The 15,062-nt window shown below is 37.4% G+C and overlaps 1 protein-coding gene across 1 annotated transcript in view; it reads right to left on the bottom strand.

Annotated features, from left to right (window-relative positions):
• The window catches only part of rapgef4a (Rap guanine nucleotide exchange factor 4a), a 189,997-nt gene extending 175,159 nt beyond the window's left edge, over positions 1-14,838 (bottom strand). The window contains 1 exon segment of the mRNA XM_052030204.1: positions 13,796-14,838. Within this exon segment, the coding sequence (XP_051886164.1) occupies positions 13,796-13,878 (83 nt within the window). The 5' untranslated portion in view covers positions 13,879-14,838.
• Positions 14,839-15,062: the final 224 nt, after the last annotated feature.

Genomic DNA, 15,062 nt, shown 5'->3' with positions numbered 1-15,062 from the left:
AATTGAAGGAAGAATACAGAAAACTGTAAAAATAAAATAAACTGAAGAGCAGAAAGAGAACATAAGTGTGTCAAAAATAAAAGAAGATACAAAAGAAAAATGAAAGAACAGAGGAAAAATGTATAGAGATAGTGAGGAAAGACAATCATAGAATAGCTGATGCATTTACTTTTAGATCTCATTAGTTCCAAATCTTGAGAATACACTGAGAAAACATATGGTTTACCAAAAGGATCGTTTCCAGTTTTATATTTTACACTCAGCATGTAACCCAGTTGCTCTGAGAGTACAAAGTCTGCCACCATGGAAATATTTATCTTTCTTTAACTAATGATGTTAAGCAAACAGAATAACAAATAGAAAATGAACCTATAATGATTTCAAAATCAGCAACAAATAACTGTAATCAGTCTGCCTGTGTTACAAAATAAAAACAATAATTTCCTCAAAGTACGTAAACTGGACGATTAAAATAGCATGTGATTGATTGTTACCAGATATTTTGACATCTCAGTCATAGATGAACAGGTCGTACCTATCGTTGGTTTCAATCATTAAGCAAGGAGTCAAATCTTGCATTTATTTACAAAATATACAAACTGTACCACCTCCTGATTAACATGTTTATCGGTAATAGCATTAAAGGTTAAGACCTTATGCTTAACCAGATTTAATAGAATTAGAAGTAAAACTTTTAGAATTCACTTAACAATACCATAGATTAAAAAAAAGATTTGAATATCTTAAGTAGATGTTAATCAAACGTCCTTTATATCTAACACAAATTAGAGAGACTGGAAAGGGTTATTCTTTGGTCACCAATACAAATTTCCATTTCACAGGGGCTACATTTTTGTTTCCTCCTAATTTCTATAACCTGTATCAGAATGAGTATGACCAATGAAAATAGTCCTATTGCCATTGACTAGAAAATCGCGGAGCTAAATTCACTGGCCATCAAAAATGAGAAAGGGATTGTGATGCACAATAAACCCATATCATATCAGTGTATCATATCAGTGTAAAGGAAGCAACACCTCAGCACTGAACCCGATGTTCAATGACTGGATGGTTCAGCAGAGGGTCAATACCATGAGTCCTGTATTGCATAAAGTTGGCCTGCAGAATAACTGCACATAGGCTGAAACAAGTGTTAGCAGATGTTCTACAACTGAAGCTGGGCTGTGAAACTGTAAAGAATGAATAGAATAGAAAAGGAAAAGCAGAATCCAGAATTTTGGAAGCTGCACTTGAGGCCTTGTGGAAGAGATGGAGAAATTCCTGTATACACTGTAAAGCAAGAGCCTCTCTCTACATATGCCCAGAAGGTAAATGGAAGCAGATAGGCATGCTGTTCATGGCCAGAAATAAAGTCCTGAGCACCTGGATACAATGCCACAAGAAGCTTAATGGCCTCGTGTCAATGATCAATCTCAGTGAACCCATCTACAATTACGTTATCGGTCTCAGACACTGCTCAAATCTTTACATCCTTCTCACTCACAACATTATCAATCAGAATTCATGTCTATAATTCATATGTTCCAATGGACTCTTTCACATTCCATGCTGCTGAATGTTTCAGACCTAAATCTCACAGCTTAGACATATTTGTGCAATTAAATACAACAGCCACATTACCCAAAAACATGACACTCACTTATACAATTCTTTCTCTTTCAGGACAAGGTGGACACAACAGGATGCAATCGTAATTAAAAGGCATTTCCTAAACCCCATGGTGTTGAGACTGCAGTGGAACATGTGTCCCACTGCAGTCTCAACACCATGGGGTTTAGGAAGTGACACTAGCCTCACTCTTAATTCCTCCCTTATTTCCTACCACCCCTGAGAATCAACGCCTGCACTCTCCCCACACCTGCATTTCCCCAGTACTGATGTGTCAGTAGAATCTCACCAGGTTTCTGGATCAAGAAGATGCCTGGTGAAGGGTAGTGTGGCCTGACCAATGGCTAATAAAAATGGAAACTAGCATAGGGCTAAGGGTGCAGAAAAGATTTACATGAATGGTTCCTGGGATGAGAGACTACAGTTATAAGGATGAATTAGAGAAGCCTCTAATCCTAAAGAGTTTTTTTTTCCTAAAGAGAAGGCTGAGGGGATATTTGATGGAAATATTTAAGATTATGAAGGGGTTTGACAGAGTGGAAAGTGGGAGGCTGTTCCTGTGGGTGGAGCAGTCAAGGACGAGAGGTTACAGTATAAAATAAAGGGGAGTGAATCAATAATGACACAAGGAAACATGATTGGAATGTGGAGTGCACTGCCTGTAGATGTAGTGGAGGGAGTCTCCATGGTGGTGTTCAAGAGGGAATTAGATTAATATATGGTGAGAAAAAATTTGTCAGGGAGAAGGGACCAGCTGAGGAATTAGTGAATTGCTCCGATAAAGAGTCAGGGCAGACATGATGGGCTGAATAGCCTTCTTCTGTGCGTCAATCATTCTATGCTACTTTTCAGTCTCAACATCTGATGTCACATTCATATCCCCGTTAAATATGGAAAGAAAACAATTATACCTGGCGCTTTGCAATCACTGCTTGAGATTTTTTTCTCCTATTCACCACTTCATAGTCCTATTTATATCTTAACTTTCTTTCAGTTTACATGTCTGTAAGACATATTACTATTTTGTCTTATGTTCTTGGACTGTTCAATTCCATAGTTCCCCTTTCTTAACATTTTTTTACCACTTACTGTATGATCCCTTGTCGTGCTGACAATGCACTTAGGGTGCATCTTGTACTCAGCCAACTTCTTCCCTCATGTCTTTTTTCATCCATGACATCTCATCTGTGCATTTTTTGTGTGTCTTTCAACAGAATAATTATTCTTCCTGGATTCTGTTGAACAACATTTGAAATCTTTGTCATTGCTGTTTGGTATCACTGTCACTGTTCCCCATATTATTGCCCATTTTATTTTCTCAGATTCTTAGCCCTTCAATGTCCAACCTATTATTCAAGTATTTATCATCCCTCCCTCCATTACAATTATTATCTTAAAACATTATGGCCATTGTCACTGAAATTGTTCCCTGTTTTTACTTCTCCGTTCTGATTAATAGCTCCCTTGTTGGGGCTATGCTGGTAACATTACACCAGCTCTTGTCCTTTCCCCCTTAACAGCCTTTACTAACCAAGTAACTTCAGTGTTGTTGAAATCTACTTATTCTGTGTCTTTATTTATTTCCACAGCTTGATTGCATATTTCTTCCTCCAACTCACTTCCACAATTGTCTATTAGTAAGATTGATTCTTTATTTTTATCTAGATTGTGTAATTCTATTTTTGTCTTCCTGACAGTTCTGTCAATTTTATCCACTGCCATTATTTTTATCCCTAATATATACACCTACATCATTCCCCTTTTTCACTGCGTAACCTTTTTTTTAAAATCATGTACCCAGCAATGTTTAATTCCAGTCCTGATTATTGAATGGCCATGTTTCAGTAGACTTTACTGTACTTGGTTCTTTGTAATGTATTATTACCTTCAGCTGCCCTGTTTTATTATGGATTCTATGTGCATTAATCAACAGACAGTTTGACTCAGTTTTAATGGCAATTCTTCCCATTTCTTTCTTCACTCATTTTGTCAATTTTTGGTTTGATTTGTACTTCAGCTGGTTTCATTTGTTTTAAGTCCCTTCACTGCTCCTCCTCCCTATCCTGCTGGCCTAAAAAATGCACCTGCTCTAAACTTGTATCTCACACAAGAACATTGCTCCCATTCTGGAAAAGATGGAATCTATACCACTGACGCTAAATCTTCCTTTCCCAGGTACAGCTATTCCACAATAGGAATCTGCTCATTTGCATATTGATTTAGATATACATGTCCAGATCTGCCTATATCTATGTCAATATTTACAGAAAATTAAAAATATGGCTCATTATTCTCAATCAATATATCTCTACCATCAAGGTGGATAAGGGTGGAAAGCACATGGGAAAAACACCACTTGCAAGTTCCCTGCAAGTCAAATACCATCTTGACTTGAAATTAGATTGCTATCCCTTCACTGCTGCTGGGTTCAAATCCTAGACTCTCTGCTCAACACCATACTGGGAGTGCCTTCATCAGAAGGACTACAGAAGTTCAAGAAGGTTACTCACCACCAATTTCTCAAGGGATGGAAGATCAAGGTTGAACTTCCCAATGACACTTCCTTTCCCTAAAAATGAATAAATCAATAAAGGTTCTGCATCTGTGTCTTTTCTATCCCTTAATCACATTTTCCCTCTATTTTACATATTGATCCTGATTTACCATGTATTTCAATTCTCTAATTTATACTGCCTGATTTAGACTCTGCTTTTCCTAGTTAGGATTATTTAGATTGATTTTTTAAAAAGGCATGTTGTCATTTGCCTTTTTTACCAGGTCCCAATGTAGTGGGCACTGCACTGTTTTACATTTCCAATGACCACAAATTGCAATGCAAAACCAACAGAGTCTGTGGGCAAAGTGGAAATGAAATGCTGTTGGTTTGCCACAGACTAAAAAAAATCAGGTCAATTAAATATTTACCTTCCCTCAACTAATCCCAATGCAACCCTAATTCGGTGTTGTACTGCACCAAGATCACCACCAACAACAACACCCCCCCCCCCCCCCAAGCCCAATTACATGAGTATGAGCCACAGGGCAATTCCATTACAGGGACAGTTAATGAAGTAGAACGATTTTCATTACTAGTTAACCATGTCAGCTGGAAATGCCAGAACATTACTGTTGGAAGAAGAGCTATCAATATAGAGATGTGAATCATGCCAATTTGTTCTTTAAAATGCTAGTTTGGCTTCAGTACCAACTATGGCAATTTTTTGCTTAGCAAATGAGCTTGGTTGCAAAGATTCAAAGGTCTTGGCTGGAGGTCTTGAAGAATTTCACAGGGAAAATGAAACAATTGCATAATAACTATCATATGGAAATAGCTAAGGAAATAAACAAAAATATTTGTTCAAAACATTTGGAAAAAATACAGTCACACAGAAATATTTGAAAAGAAAAGCAAAATGTAAACTATATCAGTGTTACACAAAGCAAGTTAACATAGAAATATATTGCAGGTAGGCATTTTTATGGGCCAGTTCCCCTAAGCTCAATACTCATTGCCTATATATTTAAAATATAAAATCACATCCTAACTGAAGGGCACAACACAGAACTGAAGGTTAACTCCATGATATGGTGCATCCCTCTCCATGAAGTAATAGTTGATTTATTTGGGAACTATAGCTCAGCAGAATTTGGGGCTATGAACATTGGAAGTATGTAACTACTAGTCTGCATTTTATTCACATATTCAGTGATTTGTGTGATTTTGGTGCCAACTGTGGCTCAGTAGTAGCATTCTCACTACTCAATCAGAATATTTTGATTTTAATCTCACTGCAGGGACTAGAATACAAAATCTACACTGACACGGCAGTATATCACTGAAAAAGTGTTATATTGGCAAAGTTGCTATCTTTTGCATGACACATTAAACTGAGACACCATCTGTCCTCTCACATGGACATTAAAGATCGCTGGAAGTATTTCAAAGAAGATTCCTGGCCAATATTCATCCCAAAGCCGTTATAACATTGCTGTTTCTAGGTTCTTGCTATGGACAAATTGGTTGCTGCATTTTTCAGCATTATAATAATGACTACACTTTATTGGATATACAGTATAACACTGAAAGCAAGTCTTTCTGAATAAAGTACCATTATTTGTGGCGCCCTTCCTAGTTGTATGAATGTTCTCTACTAGGATACTTAATAAACCATTCAATTGTGCCCAGCTTCATAATGTACCACCAAATATCAGAGAAAACAGGATGTAATAGTAAGGTCTAATTTGTTTATTTTTTGAAGTTTGACCAATCAAGACTGAATGAGTAATTTGAAGCACTTTGATGCTGAAAGAGATCAAATGAGCCTTTTAACTTAAAATGTAATTACACAATTGTTTAGTAACACCAGTGCAGTAATAGGCTATAAGCAGTGTTCAAAAGGTTTGATGTAAAGAATAAGACTATGATAATTTATACTATGGTAATTTGACAAAAGAGACCCTGCAAAATATGTCACACTTCCAGATGAATAATAATAAGATCAAAGCTGATCATTTTCAATCTCCGTCATAATGAATGGGCCTTGCCAGTAACTCCACTTCTATGTCTAATGACCCACTCAGCTGAATCAGACCATGCATAGGTTCCTAATAGATCCGGACGTAATGTGCAAACATCAAATCTTATCTTTATCAAGAATACTTATTCTCAGCTTCATAATATCACTTAATTATGCTCTTGTCAGCTCCTCCTCCTTCCCCTTAAACCTTTCGCCTCCTGACTTCCATCAACTCTATTTTGGATTTGTACAATTTCTTTTTGCTTGACAGCCATCCAAAAAACTCAACAACCTCAGTGTAGAATTTATTTACCTACCCAATCTTCTGTCCTCCTTTAAAAATCTTAGAAAAATAATTACAAGCAAACTGTGGTTACCATCCTAACCTTTCCATCTAAGCCCCAATGTGTGTCCCTCTGATATCTTCCAATTGTACCACACCATTGGATGCTATTGCTTCATCATAGCAACTACACAAATGCCAACTGTTGTTGCATTCCTATTAAAAACTGGAAGACAAATATAAAATTGCTACTGCAATCAACTTCAGAATTAGAGAACAACTGACTCAGACTGTATCTGACATGCACCTCTTCTTTCCTCATACTCCAACTCTAACTCCTCATAAACACACCTGTGCGTGTTGAGTTGCTAACACCTTGGATATGGTTTTTCAATAATTGAGTGACATATCAGAAGATTAAATATAATAACCAATAGAAAGAAAGGCATTACAGAATGTCTCAACATGTTTCACTGATATTGAAGTGTTTTTAAAGGGTAGTCACTATTGTAATGTGAGAAACAATCTGTGAATTCAGATAATGCAAAATCCCACAGAAGCAAAATGATAATGAGCAGATTTTCTGCTTTAGAAATGTTGATTAAAGGAAAACATTGGTCAGCAGGTGAGAAATAATTCCCTGCGCCTTCAAAATTATGGAATAGAATCTTTTACATTCAACAAAGCAGATGGAACCTCAGCCTAACATTTTATCTCATAAAACAGCACCTCTGACAACGTAGTTTTCCTTCCTCACTGCACTGCATTGGAAGTCAAGATTTTTCTGTTCAAAGATCTGGAATTGAACTTGAACCTTAAACCTTGTGACTTAGAGATGAGAGTGCTACACAATAAGCTACAACTTACACTGGTGAAATGATATTTTACTTTTCCATGAGATCTGTTTCTCAGTGGGGCGGTGCATAATTCATTACTTTTCTAATTTTGAAACTGTTGTGGCATCACTAAGAGAGAAGAAAATTTCTTCTTTTCCAAAATATCCAGAGTTCCAATAATATACTATTCAGACATTATCCACCTGAACTATTTTTCTGCCTCCTCCAAAGTCTTAAAATTCCTCTTTGAGATTGCCAGTACTTGTGTGGCATTTCCACCATTCTAAACAAGATGGCCTCTGAACAAATAAATAAAGCTGCTCAAAATTGGATATCCATGAAGCACTGTGGGCCATCAATAACAGAAGAATTGTATTCTGCCATAGCTTGTATCTCTATGACCCAGAATTTTCCTCACTTTGCTATTACAGTCAAGTCAGGGAATAAACCTTGATTCAATGAAGGGTACCATAGCTAAGCAATCCCACAAAGATTCAGATAAATATATTCATGAACGGCAGTGAGCATATGGAGGAGGATGATCTGTGAACCTTCCTCTCCTCAAATATGGTGGGACCCAGAAAATGAGACCCAAAGTCGACTAAAGTATTTGTAACCATGTTCAGTCAGAAGTGACAAGTGGGTGATCCATCCCGATTTCCTCTTGCCCACCATCCCAAAAGTTTGTCTTCAGCCAAGTTGATTCACTCCACATGATATAAAAAATATGGCTTATAGCACAGGGTACAGAAAAGGCTATGGGAGCAGATATCATCCGTGCCTTAGAACTGAGGATGTCATCCACGACTAGCTGTAACTTTAGCCAAGTTGTTCTTTTACAACACCGGTAACTTACAATTGCATAGGTTTGTCCTCATCTCAAAAGAAGTCGAATAAATCCAATTTGACTAACTACCTTCCAATCAAGCAATTCTTTGTCAGTAAAATGATGGATGTTGTCATCGACAATGCTATCAAACAGCACTTACCAATATCCTGCTCACCAATACCCACTTCAGGTTTCACCAGGACCACATGGCAGCATTTGACTAAGTACGGCATCAAGGCTAAGAGCCTGGTAAAAATGATTTTAATAGGCTTCAAGTTGAAGCACTCCAATGACTGAAATCAAATCTCACAAAGAAAGATGGTTGCAGTTGTTGGAGGTCAATCACCCCAGTCCAAGGATATCACTGTAGGAATTTCCCAGGGCAGTGTCCTGGTCCAAATATCTTTATCATAAGATCAAAACAAGGGATGTTTGAAGAGGATTGCACAATGTCCAATTCCATTCACAACTCTTGCAAAAATGAAGAAGTCCATACCTGTATATACCAAGATCAAGACAATATTCAGGCATGGGCTGATAAATGCGAAGTAATATTCTCACTACATAAATGGCAGGCAATTAATCATTTCCATCATGTTAGTCTAACTACTGTTTCTTGACGTTTAATGGTATTACTGTCACAGAATCCCTAAACATAAACATCTTGGAGGTCACCAGAAAGTTAATGCTGCTTACACCATGTAAGTACTGCCAATAACAACAGCAGGTCACAGGTATGGTATCTCGTATTCAAACTTTTTATAAGCATTCTCCACCATCCTCTTCCAACGATCCTTTACCAATGACCTTTCAAATTCTTAACCTTTTTATAACCCTCTACTCTCCCAACACAGTCAATACAATCAAACATTATTCAATAAAAACAAAATAATATCAATAATTCATTTCTGCCTTAAGACCTCTTCAAATATACATCTGTAAGTCACATAATTCTCCAAGTGGACTTGGAAATTGAAGGGTGCTAAACTGTACTTACTGACCAAATGTCCAAAACCAGATTTGCTTAATCTTTCATCACTTGTCCATATTCTCCTATTTTTTTCAGGTTGAATGAATGGCTGTCAAATATGGGATGTTAGTTATATTAATTTGTGACTGGTTCTTAATGAAACACAAGATGATTTTTGATGTGCAGAGGTGCTTTGAGTGCAAAGACCATGGGCTGCACTGTTGTATTGTCTTTGATAGAAGACTAGACCGTGCATTAATTGCCAACCATCACAGTTCTCTACTGCAGCAGATCCATAGGTTGAAATGGAATAGTTAAGTATTACTTGGCATAAGCTTGAGATAGTTTTGATTGACAGCTTTGTGACCAGAAGCTATCAACAGAGATTTATCTGCAGTTCCATGAATTCAAGTGTCAATCAACACCCTGGAAACAATAAAGATTCAGAGCCTTTTGTATCCATGGTAATAAATCACCAGGCAAGAAATGAACATTTTCAGTGTTGAAGTAATGATAAAAGATAATTTAAGAGAATCGTCCTTATTATTTTAAGCTATCAAGGAGAATGATGAAATTGATAAATATTCTAACATATATGGTTCTTCAGTGAATACTGTGCATTTATTATCCTAAACTGAATACATCTGTCTATTAGTTTAACTTTGTTCCAATAAACTAACAGCATGGTTTTCTGTTCAAATCCCCAAGTCTCACTATTGCTTACTAGATATTACAGATGAAAATATACTGCAGTCAATATCAATCACATGGAAGTTGTCAATTATGGAATCTTAAAAAAGTTCAAAATCAAAAATCTTGAAGAATGTGCATTTTGGAAATATGCAATCAATTGTAACGTGAATGTAATTTTACTGTTTCAGCATTAAGTGATCGGTCCCTAAGTTTGAAAGTGAAAAAATAAATTCTTTCCTGATTAAGAGTTGTAGCACTTGATAGTGTGAAAACTTCCTCTAGTAAATGTATCTTAAGAGGAGACCTAAACATCAAAACAATGTTCAAGAACCAAGAGAACCAATGAACAATAGAAAAAAGAAAATCACTGCCTTGACCTATTGAGCAGACTTTCATTATTTACAAAAGTAAATCAAGAGCAACACAAAGCAAGACACTGCTGCAGCAGGTCTCTTGTCAATCAATATTGCATAGTTGACTGATGGAACAACAAGGAATGCACAATACATGCAGTCTTTCCAGTGTCTGAAAATTCCAAATAACAAATAATAGGATACATTCATATGCCGATGTACAATAACTATTCCGATTAGGAATGTAATATTCAACCTACTTAGTTAAATCTTAATGGGACAACACAGTTTGTGTTCTATATTCTGATTACATCTTCTATAATATTAGGTCCAGAATGATCAGCAAACATGAGGAGCTAAGGATAACCAGAGTGGCGCCAGCAGCTGATTTATTTTTAAATAACCTATTAAGGTTTGGAGAACTCTTCAACTTTCCATTGTTTTTTAGTATACCAATGAAGCTGAATAATTACTTACATTTATTAAAAGTCATTGATTTCAGAAATTAACTATTTTACCATCTATATTCTCCCTTGGGTTCGTAACTCAAGGAGAGTAAATGGACATGCAACATGTTTGTAATTTTGTTAACGTATTATTGAAGAGAAAAATGTATTTCTACAATAGCTTTTACAGCATTAGGGCAACCTAAAGCATTTTACATCCAATACAGTACCTTTGAAATGTCATCATTATTTTAATGTAGAATAGGCATCATCTTATTTGCATAAAACAAAGTCTTAACAACAGGAACATGATTATGTGCAGATCATGTATTTTAGTACTGTTAGTTGTGAAATAAATATTGATCAGGAAACCAAGGAGACTCATTTGCTCCATTTTGAATAATTCCATAAGATGTTTTATATCTATCCAGGATATTTTATTCAAAAGACATCATCTCTTTCTGTGCTGCACTGGCGCATCAGCTTAAATTATGTGCTCCAGTTCATGAAGCGGAAAGTGAACTCACAACTCAGATGAGAGCCACAGTTGATGTTGAGCTCAACAGTGAAAGCAAGGATCAGTGTTATTTCTTAGTGTATGTATAAACAATAATGCACATTCCTTCAATTTTGCATTGAAACATATATCTATATTGTGTTGAGCCCCTAGATTAGGAATTGAACCAATTTGGAAGCAGAAGTGACACAAACTAATTTAAGCAGATATTACAAGCAAAATTTTACAATATCTATGGGAAAAGCAATTACAACAATGAGAGAGAATTATTGAGGAAATGTAGCTTAATTAAGTAAATTCAAGATTCTCTTTTCTGTGGAATCAGGGGTAGGGGTGCGGGCAAATCAGGAACGGGAATAAAATAGGATTGGTGTAGGATTAGTGTACATGGGGATTCACTAGTCAGTGCAGACTCAGTGGGCTCTGGGGCCTATTTCTGTGCTGTAATTCTTTGACCCTATGAGAAAAACAAAAATGCTGGAAAAATTCAGCAGGTCTGGCAACATTGGCGGGGAGAGAAAGAAAATTAACACTTCAGCTCAATGTCCTTTCAGCAGAAATGGAAACAGAAATAAAGCAAGTTGCAGAGAAAGGGGAAGGAAAAGGAAACAAAAGGAAGGTTCTGCGATCGGGTGGACACCTGGAAAGACTGAATGGAGCAAATAGTAGCAGTATAGGCTCTAATAGAGAGGTATAGATATGTCTGGAGATGTTTCAAATGAAATCTGAAATACCAGAAAAGGGAGAAAACATATATGCTGGAAAAGTGACTTACAGCACTGGAATGCAGAATATCTGAAAGTGTTTAATTCAATACTTAGTCCCGAAGGCTCTAATATGTTGGAGGATGATGTACTGTCCCTAAAGTTTATATTGAGCTTTGTTGGAATAGTGTGGGAGGTCAAAAGCAGAAAGATCAGAATGAGAGTAGAACGGAGAATTAATGTAAGAGGCAACTAGAAGCTTGGGGGTCAACCTTGTGAACTGAATGGAGGTGTTCGGAAAACAGTGACCCAATCTAAACTGATTTCTCGAAAGTCAAGGAGACCAGGTTGTGAACATTAAATGCAGTATATTAAATTGGAAGAAATATGAGTAAATTACTGCTTCATTTGGAAAGAGAACTTGGGTCTCTGAATGGCCCAAAGGAAGAAGGTGAAAGAGCAGATGCTGCACTTTCTGTGGTTACCAGAAGCTCCCAGAACAAAGTAGATTTAGCTGGAGAAAGGAAAGTAGACCATTCACAGAGATATGGCCATTGGTTTTGCAAATTATGGAGGATGATACATTGAATGTGGAGGTTAAAAGGGACGAATAATGAGGACAAAGGGAACCCTGCCCTTCTTCTGAGTGTGAGAGGAGGGTGTTAGCTAAGAAGTGAAGGAAATTAAACAGATCCAGTTGAGATTCTTGCCAATTTTGGAAAAACAAAAGTCACAGTTCAGGAAAAGTGATGTTACCTTGGAATGGAATGTCCTTACTGAAAATGGGGTGAAAGTGTAGTCATAGCAGCTGGGGATTGTAGTGGCTAGTGGTTGCTAACATCTTCTGAAATGGAGAAAGAGAAGTCAAGGAAGGGAAGAGTCAAAGATGGTCCAGGTAAAAGTGGGATCTAGGTGGAAATTGGCAGAAAAGGTAATGTCTAATATTACTGACTTGGACTACATGTTCATGTACTAATTTAATTTTATGTGAATTTTAAAGTTCCTTTTTGATCAATTGTCAATCGATAATATGCCAATGACTAACGTACACACATACAACGACACAAAAAATGCTGCTGGTGTGCTGGAAAATATTATGTGCCTGCTAATTGGGAATTACTGCTGCATGGATAAACACTGAAAAAAATACATGTCTGTGTTTTTTTTAATCAAACACATTTTAACATGGTACCTGTGTAATAAAAATCACTTTACATTTCTACATATCAGGATCAGGCCTTGACTATCAAATAATTGTTACTGTGACTGTGACTTTAAAGAAACTGGGAGTGATTTTAAGAACGTAATCCTGGATTAGCTTTTAAAAGAACGTCGAGAGGAACTATTATCAGCTGAATTTTCATCTACCCAAGTATAAATAATATTTTTCATTGATAGTACATGGACTAAGTGCCATCGCTTCGTGCGGAAAGTACAGGCCTGCACTTCCTATTTATATTGCTTCTTCACTATTGGTCTCCGCAGAAACCTGGTGGAATCGGATATCAAACTCGCGTCACCTTATGCTCACATGTGGTTCAGCTCTGGACATAGTCAACTAAAATCCCTAAAATTAATGTTGGCAAAAACTGTCAGTGTCTTTTTTTTTTAGGTATATATAGACCTTCGATGCTTCTAGCATGTTAACTGGTTCCAGATACAATCATGCAAAAAAAAACTGTTCTCTTACGGGTGCTTGTGTTTTCCCATTAAACAGTTGACCTGGTTTGATGTAGGAAATCGGGAAAGTAGCTTTGCAATGTATTATATAACAGAAAGATATTATTCGGAGACCGGGAATAACATTCGTAGCAATCCCTCGGTACCCAAATCGTCTTCCAGTCTCGCGGTTTTGTTGGCAATTCCAGCATCGTTAGACGTCTTTGTTATCACTGCATTGTCTTACTTCAATTTCTCCAGAAGCAGAAGAATCCATAGTGACTCTGAACCAGGAAACCCCCTTCCCATAATGTGCATTCCCTTTACGGTGCTGAAGATTCCCCGTTTACATTCCCTACCTTTTATCCAGGCACGCGATCCATTCTGCTGATGCCGAAGATTGGGACGAGGTATGAGCAGCAACCATGGCAGAGGAGATCATAGGCTCAGCGGCTGCAAAGACTTCCAGCAAACAGGGCGATCGGCTCAGTGAGAGGTGGTAGCCGACTCTGTCGGAGCTGAAAACAATCGCCTCCTAACACTAAACCCTAGAAAGAAGAGAGCAAAAAACATCCTTGACGTCAGAATGCAGAAGCGACACAAGCGCTGGTGCTTCAGAAAAGCGAAAGTGGAATGTGCAAGCAAGCGACCGCAGCAGTAATCTGTGCCATAGCGGGAACGAACAGGAGGGCGAAACCTGCTCCCAACTGTCGGATGAGAAGGATACTGTTCTACAGCATTAACACCAGGCGGTTTCCTGAATATACCCTCAGGTTCGTGCAACAAGTGCAAAATCAAACAGCCCACAATGGAAACTCGTCAGCATCCTGCAGACGTGCCCTTGCAGTGAAGTGGTGTGAGGTGCTTTCAAGCCCAGCCAACATGAACACCCGCAATTTGCTCTCTCCAGAATAAATCTGGTTTTAATTGACATCCAAGAACCCGTGCACATGCTGAACATTTACATTGCCCTTTTTAGCTGTATATGGTTTTTGCATTTTTCGCGAATATGTCATTATCCCTGTCATTAAGCAACCTGTCAAATGTTATTTTAATCATAGAAAACCAGAAAATACTAGAAATACTACTCAGGATAGGCAGCACCTGTGGAGAGATAAACAAAGTTTAGGTTTCAGGTTGATAACCTTTTGGTCAGAACAAATGTAAGTTCTCATGAAAAGTCATGACCTGAAGCCTTAACACTGGTTGTTGTCCACTGATGCTGTCTGACCTGCCCAGTACTTCTGGCATTTTCTGTTCTTATTTCAAATTTCCAGCATTTGCCATTTTTTTGCTCTTCATTTTCTTGTTCATGTTCATACCTTGTTCATGTTAAAATATCCACCTCCTTCACTTGATAATGACAACAAATATATGCTGAGATTGTATTGAGGTATCACCTTTAACACAATAAAGTGCCCTGGGTTACTTCAGATGAAGGTTGTCAACTAAATTTACTGACAAACTACATTAGAAGATATTAGAACAGAAGACAAAGTTTGGGCAAAGAGGTAGGCTTTAATATGCACCTTGAAGGAATAAAGAAAGGAAAGAGGTTAGGTGACAGAAGACTGAGCTTTGGGCCTAGGCAGCTGAAGCCATTGCACCAAAGGTACAGAGAATGGG

The sequence above is a fragment of the Pristis pectinata genome, chromosome 1 (genome assembly GCF_009764475.1).
Source record: "Pristis pectinata isolate sPriPec2 chromosome 1, sPriPec2.1.pri, whole genome shotgun sequence".
In the NCBI taxonomy this organism is placed as follows: domain Eukaryota; kingdom Metazoa; phylum Chordata; class Chondrichthyes; order Rhinopristiformes; family Pristidae; genus Pristis; species Pristis pectinata.
The sequence above is the reverse complement of the archived record's forward strand: the minus strand, read 5'-3'. Positions and strand labels throughout refer to the sequence as shown.